Source organism: Aotus nancymaae, unplaced genomic scaffold, assembly GCF_030222135.1.
Source record: "Aotus nancymaae isolate 86718 unplaced genomic scaffold, 86718_ANA_hifiasm-v0.15.2.pri h1tg000064l_0, whole genome shotgun sequence".
Taxonomy (NCBI): Eukaryota; Metazoa; Chordata; class Mammalia; order Primates; family Aotidae; genus Aotus; species Aotus nancymaae.
In genome coordinates, this window is record NW_026988478.1 from 173,647 (window position 1) to 194,367 (window position 20,721).

At 42.8% G+C, this 20,721-nt stretch overlaps 1 protein-coding gene, 1 long non-coding RNA gene and 1 pseudogene across 4 annotated transcripts in view; 2 read left to right on the top strand and 1 right to left on the bottom strand.

Annotated features, from left to right (window-relative positions):
- The window catches only part of MORF4L1 (mortality factor 4 like 1), a 29,727-nt gene extending 20,872 nt beyond the window's left edge, over positions 1-8,855 (top strand). For all 3 annotated transcript variants that reach the window (XM_064366112.1, XM_064366113.1, XM_012474848.3), the window contains 7 exons: positions 2,109-2,134; positions 2,606-2,694; positions 4,068-4,169; positions 5,279-5,367; positions 5,766-5,938; positions 6,515-6,599; positions 8,611-8,855. In XM_064366112.1, the coding sequence (XP_064222182.1) occupies positions 2,109-2,134; positions 2,606-2,694; positions 4,068-4,169; positions 5,279-5,367; positions 5,766-5,938; positions 6,515-6,599; positions 8,611-8,695 (649 nt within the window). In that variant the 3' untranslated portion in view covers positions 8,696-8,855. The remainder of the gene's footprint in view (positions 1-2,108; positions 2,135-2,605; positions 2,695-4,067; positions 4,170-5,278; positions 5,368-5,765; positions 5,939-6,514; positions 6,600-8,610) is intronic.
- Positions 8,856-10,419: 1,564 nt separating this feature from the next.
- On the bottom strand, positions 10,420-10,517 carry LOC135270575 (U6 spliceosomal RNA; annotated as a pseudogene).
- A 1,311-nt stretch (positions 10,518-11,828) lies between these two features.
- Positions 11,829-19,550, top strand: LOC135270557 (uncharacterized). Its single transcript, XR_010338706.1, has 2 exons — positions 11,829-14,586; positions 14,961-19,550. It is a non-coding gene; the product is annotated as an uncharacterized LOC135270557 (long non-coding RNA).
- The last annotated feature ends 1,171 nt before the right edge of the window (positions 19,551-20,721 follow it).

The following is a 20,721-nucleotide window of genomic DNA, read 5'->3' on the forward strand; positions in this document are numbered from 1 at the left end:
TCGTTAAAGGATTGAGTGTAAGGACCCTTGGTTTCTCTTGGTCTCCACATATTGACATGTGCAAGTAAAGTTCATGATTGACTTTGACCCAGAAATGCAGTCCAACAGATATTTGCAAAACTAACCTTACAGAGACAAGAGAAAATCTTATTTTTCAGATTGCTCAGATTTTTGTGTGTGTGGCTTCTTTTTTTTATTTTGGGAGACCGAGTCTCGCTCTGTTGCTTAGGGTGGAGTGCAGTGGGCGGGATCTCGGCTCACTGCAACCTCTGCCTTCTCCCTCAAAAGATTCTCCTGACTTAACCCCACAAGTAGTGGGACTACAGGTGCATGCCACCACGTCCAGCTAATTTTTTGTATTTTTAGTAGAGATGGGTGTTTCACCGTATTAGCCAGGATGGTCTCCATCTCCTGACCTCATGATCCACCTGCCTCAGCCTCCCAAAGTGCTGGGATTATAGGCGTGAGCCACTTCGCCCGGCCTGATTTTTGTGTTTTTATCCAAACATAAGTTAATTTGAACTGTCAAGTCATAAGACCTAAATTAAACGAATATATTTAGTTAATAACATATGTAAGTATTTAAAGCTACAGAAAAGTAAAAAAAAATACAGATGTTATAGTATTGTTCCATCAAAAGTAATCCATAATCATGGGCTTCGTAAACTTTTTCTTGTGGTCTAGAAATAATAACGTTAACGAAAGCAAAATTAGTCTGGGCGTGGTGGCTCACACGTGTAATCCCAGCACTTTGGGAGGTCCAGGCTGGTGAATCACATGAGGTCAGGAGTTTGAGGCCAGCCTGGCCAACATGGCAAAACCCCATCTCTTCTAAAATATAAAAATTAGCCGGTGTGTTGGCAGGTGTAATCCCAGGTACTGGGAGGCTGAGGCAGGAAAAGGCAGAAAAATTGCTTGAATCCAGGAGGCGGAGGTTGCAGTGAGCCGAGATTGCTAACAGAACAAGACTCCATGTCAAAAAATTAAAATTAAAAAGCACAATTAGTAATTTCCTTTTGGCAGTATATAAGTAGATAGGAGTTAGGTTGCTGTTAGGTTAATCAAGCTGCAGAGACTTGAGCGTTGTCCTGAATATGGGATGTGGAGTGTGTAGTGTTGAACAAGAGGGAGAATAACTTAGAGAAGAAATAAAGTGAAACAAAGTTCAGACCAGTGAGAATAGAGTAACAGATTGGTATTTAAGAAGTATACAAGTCTAGGCAACATAGTACTACAGACCCTAACTCAGCAAAATAAAAAATAAAAACAAAGAATTTACTCAGCATGTTGGTGTGTGCTTTTGGTCCCAGCTACTTGGGAGGCTGAGATGGGAGTACTGCTTTTGCCCAGAAGGTCGAGGCTGCATTGAGTCATGATTGTGCCGCTGTACTCTATGGACTGGGCAAGAGCAATACTGTCTCAAAAACAACAAAAAAAATCAACAACAAAACAAATACACAAATCTAAAAATTAATATTTAGGGAACAAAATTATATAATTGGAAAACAATTTTAACCTTTGACACTTTTTTTTTTTTTGGTGGACCTGATAATGTAATATGTACTTTAACATACATAAATATAACCCTGGAAGAAGGAAGTTGTTTACTAAATTGTTCTTGGTTTGCTTTAAGACTGGAGTGCAGTGGTGTGATCACAGCTCACTGCAGCCTTGGCCTCCTGGGCTCAAGTCATCCTCTCACATCAGCCTCCCAAGTAGCTGGGACTATATGCGTGTGCCACTATGCCCAGTTTCTTTTTTTGTATATATTTTTTTTTAATAGAGAACAGGATTCCTTGTGTTGCGGTGGCTGGTCTTGAATTCTGAGCTCGAGATCCACCCCCGTTCACCTCCCAAAATGCTGGGATTACAGACATGTGCCACTGTGCCTAGCGTGGTTTATTTTATTTTATTCTATTATGTGGAGAGAGATGGGAATTTAACCAGCTATTAATATGAAAGTCCTCGTGTCTGAGTAGGACACATATTTACTACATTATCTTTTATCCAAGTTAGTATTTCTCTGTGAACTTAACCCTGATAAAGGAAATTGAAACAAAGGCAGTTTTACTGGAAATAATTATTTTTTTCTTTTTCTCTCCTTTTAGGAAAACAAAAAAGAACAAACAGAAAAGTAAGAATATTAACTTTCTTGATGAAATTTATGTTACCTTTATAACGTTGACATTTTGAGTTGCACTATTTTGAAAAGTAGGAAATTTTGGAGTAAGCTTATGTTTATTGATTTTTTCAAATGGAGTCTCACAGGAGTGTTATAAAACAGGTACATGGTAGTAGAGACCTCTTTTTACCAAGGAGAAGCTTGTGAGCATTTATTTTCATCTGTTTTAGTCTTAATAACTCCCACTGAGAAGATAACATTTTTAAATAAATGGAAGATGGTGATGCTAAATGTTGGCTGTATTAAATGTTTGGTAGAGCTCTTCACGAAAGTTGTATTTTTGGTAGGAATGTGATTCTTTAACTTAGATTCCGGTAACAGCTGTGTAATGGAGAAATGAAAAGGGAGAATGTGTCAAGAGACTATTTTCCTTAAAGAGTTTGTTAAATTAGCTAAAATGAGACCCCCCCCCAACATTTACAGCACCTGGAAATGGAGATGGTGGCAGTACCAGCGAGACCCCTCAGCCTCCTCGGAAGAAAAGGGCCCGGGTAGATCCCACTGTTGAAAATGTGAGTTTGTCTTGAGTTTATGAATAGCGTGTTGGGATTTTTAGTCTCAGTTATATCACATAATCATAGAACTTTGATGCTCCATAAGCTTTGCTTACATGGTTAATTCCCAAAATTAAACATTTTCTCTTTTGCGGGTGAAGGACATGTTTCTGTGCATCTTTATTTCACCTGTAGCTCTAGATTTACCTACCTAATTGATCATCATTTGTTGTGTAAGCTTCATGTTCACCTACAAGACTATGTCTTTGGTGTTAGACTGGATACACTTTTTAGGTCACATTAGATGGTTTATTAAATTACATGATGGTTTAACCCATAAAAATACCAAGAAAGCCTATTAGGTTCTCATATGTGGATGAGTACTTAATAGTTCAGAATTTTTATATATAATTGGCAAAGTGTCTCATTCCTAATTTATAATTTCCAAAGATACGAATTTGAAAATAGAGTTTTGTTTGTTTTCTTTTCCTTTTTTTTTTTTTTTTTTGAGACAGAGTCTCCCTCTGTTGGCCAGGCTGGAGTGCACTGGCACAGTCTTGGCTCACTGCAACCTCTGCCTCCCTGGTTCAAGTGATTCTCCTGCCTCAGCCTCCCAAGTAGCTGGGAGTACAGGTGCGTGCCACCACACCTGGCTACTTTTTGTATTTTTAGTAGAGGCAGGGTTTCACCACGTTGGCCAGGATAGTCTTGATCTCTTGACCTCGTGATCTGCCCATCTCAGCCTCCCAAAGTGCTGGGATTACAGGCATGAGCCACCGCAGCCAGCCTAGAATTTTAATTTCTAACTGGCATAGTTTATATCTGAAGCTCAAGTTATAAAGCAGTAGTATGCTTATAAAAAGTAGTAGAATCTGAAAATAGGCATTTTGGGGCAGTTTTTGAAAACTATTAGAAACCAATATATTTACTTTTATGAGTTCAAGATGGATCTTTAAGATGATTGTGTTTGGAGTAGTTGTTTTGATGTCAGCGGTAAATGTGAAAATACTAAGTTAAATTGTATCAAGTCAGGGTGTTTCATTTCCTGAACAAGAGGAATTTTACTGAATAATTTTTACCTTCATGTGATAATGCACTAAATAGACTATGGTTCAAGTTCAGATTCTTTTCTCCCAGCAGCAAAGCTGTGTGTGGTCTTTTTCATTTACAATTTTTAAAAATGACAGTTCCAGCTGTATGCTTAGCTACTTTCAGAATTTATACCTAATGCCTCTAAAAGTCAACTCCCTTCCATGTTTGGTATTTAGCAAGAAAGGATAGGGGTTTTGTTTTGTTTTGTTTTTTGAGATGGTGTCTCGCTCTGTTGCCCAGCCTGGCATGCAGTGGTGTGATAAAGATAGGTTTTTAAATACTCTTCTATTTCTATATAGGAAGAAACATTCATGAACAGAGTTGAAGTTAAAGTAAAGATTCCTGAAGAACTAAAACCGTGGCTTGTTGATGACTGGGACTTAATTACCAGGCAAAAGCAGGTAAATTGCAAGCTACCCAGATTGTTAAGCTAATATTCTACATTCTTGCTAGCAAAAAAAAGCTTTTATGAGTTTGTAATGATAAAGGTGGCAATAACTAATTTTTGGAGATTGCTAGGGCAGGAACTAATTCTGAAAATTCGTAAAGGCAAAGAAGCATGTGTTACTGTCTTTTCGTCACTGCTAATGGTAGGCCATAGAAAGCACCTGTCACCACCTATAGGATATTCATGACGCTGAAAAGAAGCTGAATCTAAGCTCCTGAGTCTATTATTAATTTGCAGGAAATAGGATGTTTAATCGAGCGACATGTTTATCAATCATTGAACTCTATAATTGAGAATTTTGTAGGACAAATGAAGCTATTTAAACAAATGGCATAGGTATTGTTAGGGATGGTGGGGGGAGATGACTAGGGACTGCTTGAGGATTATGAGACTTAAGACATATCAGTCATATACAATATACGGACATAGTTTGAATTCTGATTTGAATCCGTTGGAGGATTATTCAGTTACAGCTCAACTGCAAAGATTCAAGCCGTGGCTGTATCACTTACTGTTTGTGAGCTTGGACAAGTTTCTTAGCCTTTTTGTGCCTTTGTTTCTGCATTTAATGGAATAATAGTTCCTATTTGACAATGTTGATGAGAAGATAAAAAGATAACTATTTTAATGCTTTAGACTAGGTCTAGCAAATAATATGCATAACAGTAAATGATGACTTGGTAATACCACAAAGGCACATTCGTGTCTGTTATGTGTGTCTGACAGTTTGATATTTTTTAAAGCTGTGCTGTTCTGTCCAGTAGGGCTTCACTAGCCACATTTGGATGTTTAAATATATAGATGCTCCATAACTTAGAATGGGGTTACATCCCAATAAGCCCAGCAGAGAGCTGGAAAACTAAGTCAAACCATTGTAAGTTGGAAACTGTTTGTAATTAAATTTTTAGTTTCTGAGCCACATTGTCCATGTTTTAAGTGCTGAATAGTGTCTTTCCTAATTTGAAATACTGTTAGGTGATCTTTAATTGTGTAAAAATTTTCCTGGTGTAATTTTTTTTAAAAAAAGAGTGCTTATATTCAAGCATGTTTTTGTCTTCATAGCTCTTTTATCTTCCTGCCAAGAAGAATGTGGATTCCATTCTTGAGGATTATGCAAATTACAAGAAATCTCGTGGAAACACAGATAATAAGTAAGAATATACACCTTTCAGATACACTCAAAGACATTTAAAAAAAAATGGGTTTCTAAATAAATCATCTGCAACTTGTACTGTCTCTGAAACATACCACCAGAAACTAGCAAAATAGAATTTCACTGCTTTGACGTAGGAGTTGGCTGACCGACTTTTTCTTAAAGGGCCAGATAGTAAATATTTTAGGCAAAATTTAAGCTATCATGTAAATATTTGCATAACCATATGAAAATGTAAGTTTGTCAAACGCTGCTTTCATGTGCCTTTTTAAAAACTCAGCTGTGGGTTCATTGTTACGAGCTCAACTCTTAATTCTTTAAATTGGTTGATTAAATTATTCTCTATCTCAGTTCTTTTCATTGACCAGTTTTGGAATATTTCTGTTCTTTTATCAGGGAGTATGCAGTTAATGAAGTTGTGGCAGGGATAAAAGAATACTTCAATGTAATGTTGGGTACCCAGCTACTCTACAAATTTGAGAGACCACAGTATGCTGAAATTCTTGCAGATCACCCTGATGCACCCATGTCCCAGGTGTATGGAGCGCCACATCTACTAAGACTATTTGGTAATAATGTCATGTTGAAAATAATTTTACTTTTTCAGGGGGGTCTTCCCTAAATGAATAATAGATAATTAACTTTCCAAAACATGACTCCATTTTAATTTGAACTTTTATCTAGAATGTTAAATAGCAAAAAAATCTTTAAGAGTAAGAGTTTTAAAAATTATGTATTTTTATTTTATTATTTTTGAGACGGAGTCTCACTCTGTCACCCGGGCTGGACTGCAGTGATGCAGTCTCAGCTCACTGCAACCTCCGCCTGCCGTTTCAAGCAATTCTCCTGCCTCAGCCTCCCAGATAGCTGGGATTACAGGTGCCCACCACCACACTCAGCTAATTTTTGTATTTTTAGTAGAAATGAGGTTTTGCCATGTTGGCCAGACTAGTCTGGAACTCCTGATCTCAAGTGATCCACCTACCTTGGCCTCCCAAAATGTTGGGATTACAGGCATGAGCCACTGTGCCTGGCCTAAAATCATATAGTTTAAAGGAATTTGCATTTGCTCACATAATTAAAATACATGGTTAAAGTGCTGCTACCTTGGATGTAACTTTCGATAAATTCTCTTGTTTAAACAGTACGAATTGGAGCAATGTTGGCCTATACACCTCTGGATGAGAAGAGCCTTGCTTTATTACTGAATTATCTTCATGATTTCCTAAAGTAAGTCTATGCTTGGTATTATAAACAAGAATTTGAAAATTAGTGTGTAATGGGAGGGATTGGCAGTATAGATGCTAAAACATTAAATATTGTATTGGTGCAGGCTTAGATAGACGGTTAATGGAGCAGTATACATAAGTGCAAATAGACAGTGGGAGTCTCAGTGCAATAGGGGAAAGCAGTGCAGTCTGGTAGATTGCTGATGAGACGGCCGACAATTTGGAAGAAAACAAGGTTAAACTCACATTGTCATGTACCAAACCCTAGATGAGTCTGAAGTTTAAAGTTAAAACCGTTAAGACAGTGAAAGGACAAATGTAATATTCTCATGGTGTTGTAGTGTTCCATGTATGATAAATTGCTGGTACCTTTAATATACAATTCTTAATAAGAAATGAACAAACCAGTGAAAAGTAGGAAAGGAAATTTACAGCAGTGGCAGCACAAAGGACCATTAAAAGTATGTAAAAAATAATGGTAAAAGTATAAACTGTCAGTAAAGCAGCGTTTATCAGATCGGCTGAGGTTTAAATGTTTAAAGAAATGGAGAGAAGGGCAATCCTGATTTCTACAAGTTTTGGAGGGCATTTTTATCATAGTGAAGAATTTGAAACAAGCAGTTATTAAAAGGATGAGGTCACCCTAAACGTACCGATAAAGATGTCCATGTTTTCAATGGAAAGACAGCCCAGTTGTAGGAGAGAAGTATGGTGTGTTTTACCTTTGCGTAACATCTGGCTTTCCAAAGTGGATCTTTGTTAGTTGGGCATGGGGTTGGGAGGAAAGGGGGGAGTTTTTCATTCCTACTTTGTATGTTTCTGTAAATGAATTTTCTCATTGCAATCATTTATTTTGCAATAAATTTAAAACTGCAACATGAACTTAAGAATCCAGGCAAAATGTATCAGCTTTGCTTTGCTAATGATAAATACCTTCTTTGGACCTGTGTCTTTATGAAATGTGCTCTACTCCTTGACGTTTCACATTCAATGATTTTTTGAAAACGTTAGTTTGTTTAGAGACAGAGTCTTGCTCTGTTTCTGAGGCTGGAGTGTAGTGATGTGATAACGCCTCACTGCAACCTCCACCTCCTGGGTTCAAGTGATTCTTGTGCTTCAGCCTCCCAACTAGGTGGGATTACAGGTGTGCACCACCATGCCTGACTAATGTTGGTATTTTTAGTAGAGACGGGGTTTTGCCATGTTGACCAGGCTGGTCTTGAAGTTCTTGCCTCAAATGATTTTCCTGCCTCGGCCTCCCAATTCCAAAGTAGTGTGATTACTGGTGTGAGCCACCCCACCTGGCCTAATAGGATTTTTTCTTTTTCTTTTCTTTTTTTTTTTTGAGACAGAGTTTTGTTCTTGTTGTGCAGGCCGGAGTGCAATGGCTCGATCTCGGCTCATTGTAACCTCCGCCTCTCGGGTTCAAGTGATTGTCTTGCCTCAGCTTCCCAAGTAGCTGGGATTACAGGCATCTGTCACCACCCCCTGCTAATTTTGTATTTGTAGTAGAGTCGGGGTTTCTCCATGTTGGTCAGGCTGGTGTTGAACTCCCAGCCTCAGGTGATTTGCCCGCCTCGGCCTCCCAAAGTGCTGGGATTACAGCCGTGAGCTACTGTGCCTGGCCAATATGATGATGATGATTTTTTTTTTTTTTTTAAGAAAATGTCTAGATGGTCTTTTAGGGTAATACTGTCATGTAATAGGGTGATAACTGTTTCTTAAAGACAGTTCAAGCTCCCAGGTTGGTACTCTGAAGACATAACTGTTCTTTTCTACTTAGAAATAGGGGAGTACCTCCAGAGTTCATTCCTTTATATATGCATAGTGTTGTTTGTTACATAACCTTATTTTCCTGAATTGTAATTATGTGGTTTTACTGTGAGATAATGTCTGGTTTAATGTATTTTAGGAAAGTGTTTTCTGTGGCTTATGTACATAATAAACAGGAAAAAATTTGGATAAAGATAATGACCTTTAAAATTTTTTTGTAATGAATATTTTATTTTTAGGTACCTGGCAAAGAATTCTGCAACTTTGTTTAGTGCCAGTGATTATGAAGTGGCTCCTCCTGAGTACCATCGGAAAGCTGTGTGAGAGGCGCTCTCACTCACTTATGTTTGGATCTCCGTAAACACATTTTTGTTCTTAGTCTATCTCTTGTACAAATGATGTGCTTTGAAGATGTTAGTGTATAACAATTGATGTTTGTTTTCTGTTTGATTTTAAACAGAGAAAATAAAAGGGGTAATAGCTCCTTTTTTCTTTTCTTTTTTTTTTTTTTTTCATTTTAAAGTTGCTGCCAGTGTATTCAATGATGGACAACAGAGGGATATGCTGTAGAGTGTTTTATTGCCTAGTTGACAAAGCTGCTTTTGAATGCTGGTGGTTCTATTCCTTTGACACTACGCACTTTTATAATACGTGTTAATGCTATATGACAAAATGCTCTGATTCCTAGTGCCAAAGGTTCAATTCAGTGTATATAACTGAACACACTCATCCATTTGTGCTCCTTTTTTTTTTTTAATGGTGCTTAAAGTAAAGAGCCCATCCTTTGCAAGTCATCCATGTTGTTACTTAGGCATTTTATCTTTGCTCAAATTGTTGAAGAATGGTGGCTTGTTTCATGGTTTTTGTATTTGTGTCTAATGCACGTTTTAACATGATAGATGCAATGCATTGTGTAGCTAGTTTTCTGGAAAATTCAATCTTTTAGGAATTGTTTTTCAGATCTTCAATAAATTTTTTCTTTAAATTTCAAAGAACAATGTGCTTGTGTTGATGCCTTACAAAAACCGTTGCATTTTGTGTATTCCTTCTTGTATTTAGACAGTGGTTTTTCAGGTGGGTGCTGTGTTTCCTGGTATGGCCTTTATGGAATGAGATGATTAGCTTTGGTATGTAGCGCTAATCTGTAGCAGCTTTGGCAGTTGTCATAGCTAAAAAGTTTACGTGACTTTTTTTTTTTTTTTTTACTTTCCCCAAATTGTTACTTATTCTGAGCCTTAATGGCATTTTTCCCTGTGTAAAATTATTGTCAGCTTTTTTTTTGTCTATACTTGTTTATTTTTGTGGGTTTACCTTGGAAACATGAGCCAAAAATATCAGTAGACAACACAGCATTAAAATAACACGCAAGTTGTAAAGGACAACATTTGTCCCCTTTGATAGAGATACTGAAGTGGTCAGTACTTGGGTAGAGGTTGACAGACGTTAAGAATTAAAATGCAAAGCAGCAGATAAGTTGAGATGGCAAGAGTGACAGCAGCAGTGCAAGAGGGAAAGTGAGGGCAGGAGGGCAACGGGAGTAACTTCCAAAGCAGCAGAATTTGCTCGGCTTGTTTGAAGGGATCTGCTTCTAACCACAGCTGGCTTCCTGCCACCTCCTTCATTCGGCTTACTTGTTCTCCATTTCTTTTTTTTTTTTTTTCTCAGACAGAGTCTTGCTTCATCACCAGGCGCCAGGCTGGAGTGCAGTGGTGCGATCTCGGCTCACTGCAACCTCCACCTCCTGGGTTCAAGCAATTCTCCTGCCTCAGCCTCCCGAGTAGCTGGGACTACAGGCACTCACCACCAAACCCAGCTAATTTTTTTTTTTTGTGTATTTTTAGTAGAGACAGGGTTTCACCGTGTTGGCCAGGATGGTCTCAATCTCTTGACCTCATGATCCACCCGCCTCGGCCCCCCGAAGTGCTGGGATTACTCTTTCCTTTTTGTCACAACTGTACTGAATTAATTGGACTTTTAACAAGGATTGTTGTTGCCTGGTATCTTTCAGCTATTGAATGTTCTTGTTTATCCAGATGGGACTTAAAAAAAAAAAACTGAAACACTTCATGAATTTACATGTCATTTTTGGGCAGGGGCCATGCTAATCTTTATTGTTTCATTTTTAAAGATTTTTGCTAACAGTGAGCCTAGATGTGATTTTTTTTAACGTGTACTCATGGTCCCTTGAACATTAGTGTTACTGGTTAGATGTGCTGGCCGAGCTTGTTGGCTCAGGCCTGTAATCTCAGCACTTTGGGAGGCTGAGGTGGGAGGATCACTTGAGCCCAGAAGTTTGAAACCACCATGGGCAACATAGCGGGAGACCTTGTCTGTACAAATAATTTTTAAAGTAGCCACGCGTGGTGGTGTATGCCTGTGGTCCCAGCTATTTGAGTGGCTGAGGCAGGAGGATCACTTGAACCCAGGAGGCAGAGGTTGCAGTGAGCCAGGATTGTGCCACTGCATTCCAGCCTGGGTGACAGAGCGAGCCTCTCTCTTTCTCTCAAAAAAAAAAAAAAAAACTATGTCTTGAGGATTATAACAATAATCTTAAGAGTTCTGTATTCAGAAATTTTAATGTTCCTTCACAAAACCTTAATTCATTAAGCCTCCTCCCTCCATTTAAATGCAGCATTAGAATAGAACATTGCTGGGTTTACTTGACGCTAAAAGAGGCGGTGATCTTTGGATGTTAAATTTTACAGAGTATTTTGAATATGTTTTACTAGTAATCCTGAGGAGAAATTTTGCTCGTTGCCAAGTCTGGAGTGCACTGGTGCGATCTCAGTTCACCGCAACCTTTGCGTCCCAGGATCAAGCTGTTGTGCCTCAGCATCCCAAATAGCTGGGATTACAGTCATATGCCACCATGCCTGGCTAATTTTTTTGTATTTTTAGGAGAGATGGGGTTTCTCCACATTGGTCAGGCTGGTCTCAAACTCCTGACCTCAGGTGATCTGCCCACCTCAGCCTCCCAAAGTGCTTGGATTACCTGCCTGAGCCACCGTATCTGACCATTTACTAGTAATTTTTTTTTTTTTTTTTTTTTTTTTGAGACGGAGTTTCACGCTTGTTACCCAGGCTGGAGTGGAATGGTACGATCTTGTTACCCAGGCCGGAGTGCAATGGTACGATCTCGGCTCACAACAACCTTCGCCTCCTGGGTTCCAGCAATTCTCCTGCCTCCTGAGTAGCTGGGACTACAGGCACGCGCCATCATGCCCAGCTAATTTTTTGTATTTTTAGTAGAGACGGGGTTTCACCTTGTTGACCAGGATGGTCTCGATCTCTTGACCTTGTGATCCGCCCACCTCGGCCTTTTTTGTTTGTTTGTTTCTTTCAATTTTTTTTTTTTTAAAGATGGGGTTTCACCATGTTGGTCAGGCTGGTCTTGAACTCCTGACCTCAGGTGATCTGCCCACCTTGGCCTCCAAAGTGCTTGGATTATAGGTAAGCCACCACACCCAGCCAATAGTTATATTTTTCTAGTACCAACTTAAGTGCTTCGACTTTGCTATAATACTTTCTTTTAATATCTCCAGAGTATATCTTTTCATTTTCCTAAGACTAAAAAGTAAATAAGCTCTAAAAAATCCACTAAGACAATTCTGCAAGAAACAGATGAAGAGGACTTTGATGAAGAGAGTGGTCAGAATGAGATGTGTAAGCAGGAGGAGGAGCGTGAGAGCAGCTTGAACGTGGTCAGGGCATGGAGAAAAGTACTGCAGTCTCGTGTGCAACGCTGACCTGAAGACGGGCCTAGATTTTGGAGGAAGCAGTTAAACAGTTCACAAAGGTGAACTGAGCCTGAATGGGGAAAAGTTACAGAGGAAAAGCAGAACGAAGCCCCCCCACCCGAGCCCATTGTATGCTGTCACCATGAATAGCGTATTTTTTAATTAAAATGGTTACCCTCCAAAGAAAATGAGAAAATCGGCATTTTGTTAGGCTTTTGCAAATTGACAACTCATTCTCCTATTTCAGCATTCAGTCTCTTGCAGTATGTTTTTTTCAGTTGAGGTATGTGGAGAAAATCAAGCCTCACTCAGAAGAGGGAGTATTTTAATAGCCATTTCAGATAATTGTGGATATTCCTTGAGATCACCAGAGTGAAATAGGTGTTTATTTTTGGTTTCTTGAAGGTTCATTGCAAGGTGGACTATGAAAGCATGTCACAATTTAAAAAATTCTTGTTACCTTAGAATCATTTAGTCTGTGCATGTGTATTTTGCTCATGCATGGTTTTATAATACCTTGCCTTGGTCATTTGGAAACTATTTACTGAGTTATGCAAATTTTTCAAATATTGACCTACCTTATACAATATGGAAGTTTGATGCAAGGATTTCTGAGGAGGAGTTATGTACATGGGTCTCTTTAGATCCAGAGTGAAGATATGTCTTGTATGAAAGTTCACCAAAGGGCATTCGTCTCACGAAGAATACTTACAGGTGTTCTAACACGTCCCCATTGTCAGACGTGAGTGAGCCTGGGATTATAGCTCCCAGTCTTTTGATGCAGAATGGTACAGAGGTGAACTGTCCCCTCCAGCTCCTACCCAAACTGCAGACTTGTGAGTCAGATAAATAATGTTCCAAGCTACTGAGTTTTGGAGCGGTTACCTAGTACTGGGTAACCTGAACACTTGGCTACTTGCCATTGTGATTGCCAAGTCTGCCAACCCCTGATATGGCACCATTTCCTGAGATTACAAGCCAGCCGCCTAGTGACAGGTTAGTTAATTTGGACCCCTTCCATCATCAAAGGGATGCTAATTTGTTCTCACTGGAATAGACATGCATTCTGGATATGGATTTACTAATGTAAATATTAATACATTTCCTGTCTGTGATGCTTTTGCTGACACCATCATCCGTGGACTCAAACCTTTATTCATGGCATTCGCTATAACATAGCTTCTGACATGCCCCATCAGCCTGAGAGAATGGCGGAATGAGCTATTGGAGACAGTTGTGGTGCCAGTTTGGAGACCTGAAAGATTGACGTTCTAAATATCGCGTCTAAAGGAGGCAGTATTTGCTCTGAATGAGTGGCCCATATATGGTGCTCTCTTAGAATACACACGTTTGGGCCGGGCGCGGTGGCTCACGCCTGTAATCCCAGCACTTAGGGAGGCCGAGGCGGGTGGATCACGAGGTCAAGAGATCGAGACCATCCTGGTCAACATGGTGAAACCCCGTCTCTACTAAAAATACAAAAATTAGCTGGGCATGGTGGCGCGTGCCTGTAATCCCAGCTACTCGGGAGGCTGAGACAGGAGAATTGCCTGAACCCAGGAGGCAGAGGTTGCGGTGAGCCGAGATCGCGCCATTGCACTCCAGCCTGGGTAACAAGAGTGAAACTCCGTCTCAAAAAAAAAAAAAAAAAAAGAATACACACGTTTGGAAATTAACAGGAGTGGCTTCTCACTACCCAACCCAATTACAAAACGTGATTTCCATCCCTGTATCTTTGGGTTCAGCTGGTGTAGAGGTGTGGGTTTCCAAGGAGAAATGCTGTCATTCATGCAACATGATGGTTCCATTGGATTGGAAGTTAGATAGCTATTTTGGTCTCATTCCACTGAGCCAGCAGGCAAAGAAGGGATGTGCTGTACTGGCTGAGATGATCGCCTCTGATTATCAAGGAGAAATTTGGGTGCTGTTATGCAACGGGGGCAGAAACGGACCATGTCTGGAACCCAGAGGGTTCTCTGGGATATGTTTTAGTACTTCTGTGTTCCTGGGTAAAGTTTAATAGAAAAGTACATAAAAAAACACAAGACCACTGAGGTTTCAGAGTCTTTAGGAACGAGTATTGAAAGTCACCCTGTCTGGTGACAAAACAAGACCAAAGCCCAAAACGGCTGAGGTATTGGCCGAGAGCAGAGGAAAAACGGAACAGGCAGGCAGAGGAAGGAATAGCAGCTATGTATGGTCTACGACACATTATGAAGACGGGACTAGAAAGACTTTGTGTCTTTTTTCAGGTCAGAATATCCAGATGGGATTACATTTGAATTTGAAGAATAACATTGCACAGCGAGGGCTACGACTGTTGACGCTGAAGAGAGAGTGTCTTCCTCTGTGTGAAGGATATCGTATCTTACTAGGCTACAGCATGAAGTGGTGGTGTTACCTGGTGATTAAAATGTGTGTGGAAGGGTGTATATGGATGCCCGGCATGCGAAGGGGAGGACTGAGTTTGTTATGGAGGTATGGGGTCTCGGCTCTAACGCCTGCTCTGTGATCCTGTGGCTGGGACCCTAAATGAGTTGTCAGCCGGCTTCTTGTTAGGTTCTTCCGTAGAGGGCATTAGAGAGAAATTGGAAGGCAAGGGTCAGGGAAGAGGGGTCTTCCCCCTTCCTGGTGGCTTGCTGTTCTGTCAGCTGCCTGACAACGGCTGTTGGGTCCAGTCTCCATTTTGGGGGTAGAGGGGGGATGCCCAGAAGTGGCCTCAGTTTCCAGCAGCAGCCAGAACCCTTTTGCCTTCATTCTGCTCCTTTGCTGCTTGTAACTCATATAACTCACCTCTTGGGGGGTAGCAGGATCTCCTTGTTATAGTTATCACATGTTTGTATTTCTTCCAGACGGAGGAAGGATTACAAAAAGGCCGAGCCTTGTTTTACCGGGGCAAGGTTTTCCAAAGGACCAGGCAGAAGCGCCATTTTGTTTATTTTTTGAGATGGAGTCTCGCTCTGTTGGTCAGGCTGGAGGGCAGTGGTGCGATCTCGGCTCACTGCAACCTCCGCCTCCTGGGTTCAAGCGAGTCTTCTGCGTCAGCCTCCCGAGTAGCTGGGACTACAGGTAGGTGCCACCATGCCCAGCTAATTTTTGTATCTGTAGTAGAGATGACAGGGTTTCACCATATTGTCCAGGCTAGGTACCTTCAGGAAGTTATTGATTAGATATACTAAAGTATTTTTTAAAGCTTCTTAGAGGAGAACTCCTTGAATGGAGTTTTATAATAGCCTGGAGAGGGGACTTGTGCTCCTCAGGGAAGGCTTCCCTAAGAAGGTGATGCTGAAGTTCAGATCCGAGATCCGATGCATGGAGAAGAGTTAACCAGGCAGAGGGCACAGCCTGCACGGACTTCGTGGCAGGAAGGGGCGTGGATCATAAGAAGGACTGAAAAGTCCAGTGTGTTCCCGTGGAGTTCCCATGGCTCCATGCTTGCTCCATAATTGGCTTAGCACTGACAAGGGAAAGGGGTATGATTAACAACTCCGGACCTCTTATTATTTTTTTTGAGACAGAGTTTTTGCCCCGTTTCCCAGGCTGGAGTGCAATGGTGCTATCTCGGCTCACTGCAACCCCCGCCTCCCAGGTTCAAGCCTCCTGAGTAGCTGGGATTACAGGTGCCCACCACCATGCCTGGCTAATGTTTGTATTTTTAGTAGAGATGGGGTTTCACCATATTGGCCAAGCTGGTCTTGAACTCCTGACCTCAGGTGATCCCCCGCCTCAGCCTCCCAAAGTGTTGAGATTACAGGTGTGAGCTACTGCGCCTGGCCAGTAGTATTTATTTTCTAAATTAAATAAAAAAAACTTTTTTTAAAGACAGAGTCATGCTCTGTCAGCCAGGCTGGAGTGCAGTGGTACGGTCATAGCTCACTGCAGCCTCAAACTCCTGGACTGAGGTGATTCTTCTGAGTAGCTGGCACTCCAGGTGCAAGCCACCATGCCTGGTAGGAAAGTAGTCTTTACACTTATCAATTTCTTGACATTTAGAATATCGGAAACAATTAGAAAAATAGGAATTGAAAATGAGGAAGAAGAAATGTGAGATGAATGGCTGGTTTCAGAAGAACCGATGCATGTGCTCCTGTAATGCAGCCTTGTGAGAGAGAGAGAAGGGCAGCTGAGCCTGGGATACGCTTCCAGTCCTGGGGAGGGGTTTGAGCGGTTGTTGGTGGTGTGGCCAGGGGTGATTAAGTTTAGAGAAACCTCTGAGGGTGTGTATGTGAAGAGGGAAGTTTGGTATGTCCTTGATCTGGTGCTCTCTGGCATAAAGTTACCATGGGCAGGGCTAATGGCAGATTGTCCTGGACCTAGGAATGGCCTCAGGCTTGCAGAGCTCCCTGGTGAACCTAATAAAGGTAGCACGTTTCCTCTATGCTCGTGACACATGTGAGGGCTACATGGTTTCCTTCAGGAACTAAATCAGCCCGTCCTTTCTGATCCCAGAGCCGGAGGCACAAGGATACCCACTGTGGGTGGACTGATCTGGGACCCTGGAGGTTCCTGGTACAACCTGTGTCAACTTGGGACACATTCTTGCACTTCCGCTTTTCCAGAGGATTGTGCAAGCCTTTACCTCCATAGGCAGAGAATCTCATTCTCCCCGCTTGATCACCCTGTATTATCCAAGAATTCCAGTCTTTAATTAAATGTGTGCACTTCGTTATCATAGTGGCCACAAGGTGTCGCTGTTGTAAGGGTTGCCCCACAATCCACGGGCTCAGCCCACCTGCACAGGGCCGAGGTGGCATCCCACTCCGGTGCCCTAAAGCTGCTCCTCTCTCCGCCACCTCATGTTCAGCCATCATCTCTTAGAGCAGGACACCCACCAGAGCCTCCAAGCCTGCAGCAACGTCACTCAGCCCTACCCAATGTGGGAACCTGGGCTCCACGAAATTTTAGATCCTGAACTGTGGCCAGCCTCCTCTCTTCCCCTCCCCTCTGAGGGAGTCCCCTTAAGGTCTTTCCCTGCCTTGAGCCTGCTTCAGCACATCCGAGACCACCCGAATGGCTGTCCCCAACTTCATCTCTGGGTTCCTATGCCAACTGGTCCACATCGCACCCTGGAATCCCGGGAGAGAGCTGTTTGCTGAACCTCACGCAGCAAACCAGAGATCTTACTTACAGCCTCCCCGAGAACAACACACACTGACTTCACCTTCACATAACCACGGGAAGGTGGTCAAATGATTTTTCCCGTAATAATGAAAATCTGTTCTCTGTTTCTAACCTAGACTTACATTGTCACTCTATATTTGCATAATTCCTTTGAAATGTTTTTTTCTTTCCTTTTTTTTTTAATTTAAAGAGACGGGGTCTCGCTGTGTTGCCCAGGCTGCAGTGTAGTGGCTGTTGACAGGCGCGATCCCACTACTGATCAGCACGGGAGTTCTGACCTGCTCCGTTTCCGACCTGGGCCGGCTCATCCCTCCTTAGGCAACCTGGTGGTTCCCCACTCCCGGGAGGTCACCATATTGATGCTGAACTTAGTGTGGACACCCGATCGGCATAGCGCACTGCAGCCCAGAACTCCTGGGCTCAAGCGATCCTCGCACCTCAGCCTCCGGAGTAGCTGGGACTACAGGCACGCGCCACCGCGCCGGGCTGAAATGTTTTTGAAATATGCCAAGAACTAGTTAAAAACAAGCATCCCATAATATTACCTTTCAGCTACTCCCTTCTATTGGCTAGGCTCCCTGAGAAAGAGCACCCTCTACTGGGTACTGTGAGGAGAGCTTGATACAGGACTTGGTTACCAAGGTGGACGGGAGGAGGGGGCCCCCAGGCCTTGGATGGGGCAGCGCTGTAGATGGAGTTACATGGACGGAGCTCGGCCACCACCCGGGACTGGCGGGGCAGGACCAGATCTCCTCAGAGCACGGTCATTTTGAATCACTTTCAGAGTTTTTTGCGTCCTAAGGACTCTGCATCCTCTTTGGAGAGGCAGCAGAGAGGGAGGTTGAGAACAGAGACTCTGGAGCTGGAGGGCTGGGGTACAAACCCTGACTCTGCCACTAACCAATTTGGTGGTTTGGGGCAACTTGTTAACCAGCCTGTGCCTCGGCCTCCTCATGTGAAAGTGGGGATCATGGTAGTGTCCACCTGGCAGGGTTGCTGTGGGGAGCCAGTGCGGGGTCTGTTAAATGAAACCAAGAAGAAAATGCCAGCGTTTGAGCTGAGCTCATGAACTGCTGGGGAAGGGCTTCTCTCCTGCCCTTTGATAGAAGTCAGGAGACTTCAAGCATGTGTTTAGGCCCTCAGAACCCCTCAGGAGCGTAGGGAAAATTACTCTGTTTTGTTTTTGTTTTTGAGACAGAGTCTCGCTTTGTTGCCCAGGCTGGAGTGCAATGGTGAAATCTTGGCTCACTGCAACGTCTGCCTGCCAGGTTCAAGCAGTTCCTCCTGTGTTCAAGTGATTCTCCTACGTTCGGGTGATTCCTCATCTCAGCCTCCTGAGTAGCTGAGATTACAGGCACCCGTCATCATGCCCGGATAATTTTTATATTTTTGTAGAGAAGGGGTTTCACCATGTTGGCCAGGCTGGTCTTGAACTCCTGACCTCAGGTGATCCACCCGCCTCAGCCTCCCAAAGTGCTGGGATTACAGGCGTGAGCACTGTGCCTGGCCTAGTCTGTCAGTTTTACCATCTTCTCCTTAGGTTTGGCTTGGCAGGCCAGAGGTGCCCTTGGGTGGAGTCACCGCTGATTCAGTATTCTTTTTTTTTTTCTTTGAGACAGAGTTTCGCTCTTGTTGCCCAGGCTGGAGTGCAATGGCGTGATCTTGGCTCACCGCACCTTCCACCTCCCAGGTTCAAGTGATTCTCCTGCCTCAGCCTCCTGAGTAGCTGGGATTACAGGCATGCGCAACCACGCCCGGCTGATTTTTTGTATTTTTAGTAGAGACGGGGTTTCACCATGTTGGCCAGGATGGTCTCGATCTCTTGACCTTGTGATCCGCCCACCTCGGCCTTTTTTGTTTGTTTGTTTCTTTCAATTTTTTTTTTTTAAAGATGGGATTTCACCATGATGGCCAGGCTGGTCTTGAACTCCTGACCTCAAGTGATCCACCCACCTCGGCCTCCCAAAGTGCTAGGATTACAGACGTGAGCCACCATGCCCAGCCCTCTTTGGTATTTTTTGTAGAGATGGAGTTTCGAGCTGTTGCCCAGGCGGGTCTTCAACTCCTGGCCTCAAGAAATCCTCCTGTCTTGGCCCCGCAAAGTGCTGTGATGACAGGCGTGAGCCGCCATGCCTGGCTCACGTAGAATGACACAATGCGTCGTCTTTTATGTCTGCCTTTCACTTAGCCTGGTGCTTCCAACGTTCATCCGTGGTGTAGCGTGTGTCAGCCCTCCATTCCTTTTGTGCTGGGTATTTCTTGGTATGGATGTATCATATATTATCTGTCAGTTACAGTAATTATATATAACGTTAGGAATATTCAGGTACAAGTTTCTGTGTGTACATGTTTTCAATTCTCTTAGAAGTGGAATTGCTGGGTCATATAGTAATTTTTTTTTTTTTTTTTTTTGAGATAGAGTCTCGCTCTGTCACCAGGCTGGAGTGCAGTGGCGCAATCTCTGCTCACTGCAGCCTCCACCTCCCGGGTTCAAGCAGTTCTCCTGCCTCAGCCTCCAGAGCAGCTGGGACTACAGGTGCACACCATCATGCCCGGCTTAGTTTTGTATTTTTAGTAGAGATGGTATATAATCCTTTTACTATGTTGCTGGGTTTGGTTTGCTAGTATTTGATTGAGGATTTTTGCATTTGTATTGATAAGAAATTGGTCTGTCATTTTCTTTTCTTGTGATGTCTTTGTTTTTAATCTTTGGACTTTTTAACTGTTTTTTTTTTCTTTTTTCTGTTGTGAGACAGTCTCGCTCTGTTGCCAGGCTGGCGTGCGGTGGTGTGATCTCAGCTCACTGCAACCTCCGCCTCCTGGGTTCAAGTGATTTTCCCGCCTCAGCCTCCTGAGTAGCGTGTGCCACCATGGCTAATTTTCGTATTTTTTAGTAGAAACGGGGTTTCACCATGTTGGCCAAGATGGTCTGAATCTCTAGACCTTGTGATCCACCTGCCTCGACCTCCCAAAGTGCTGGGATTACAGGCATGAGCCACCGCGCCTGGCCTGTTTTTTGTTTTTTTAAACTGCTATCTTTCCCCTAAGTGCGTGAGCACCTTAGTGCCAAGTTCCATAGGCCTGAGATCCCTAGCGGTCCGCATGGGGACTGTCATGGAGTAGGGCAGGGCTGATGACTGGGACCAATTAGGCGGCACCTGCTCTGTACCAGGCTCTGCAGCATCCCTAGGGTTCAAGTGCATTTGAAATTTATTCCTCCCAGTTGGATGTAGCCATGTCTGCCAATCTCTTTAAATCTGAACAGCACCAAGGCCCAGGGCCGTTCTGCCTGATTCACAACAGTCTTCTCAACACTGGATGCCGTAAGCATCCTCGTGTGCTCCCCGGTGCCTGGCGCAGGAGGGGACTATGCATAGTGGACACTCTGTAGGTGTTTGGTAAATGGATGAAAAGGAGGGAATTGGCCTTTGCAGCTCCTTTTATTTTTTTATTTTATTTTTTGCCACAGAATCTCGCTGTCACCCAAGCTGG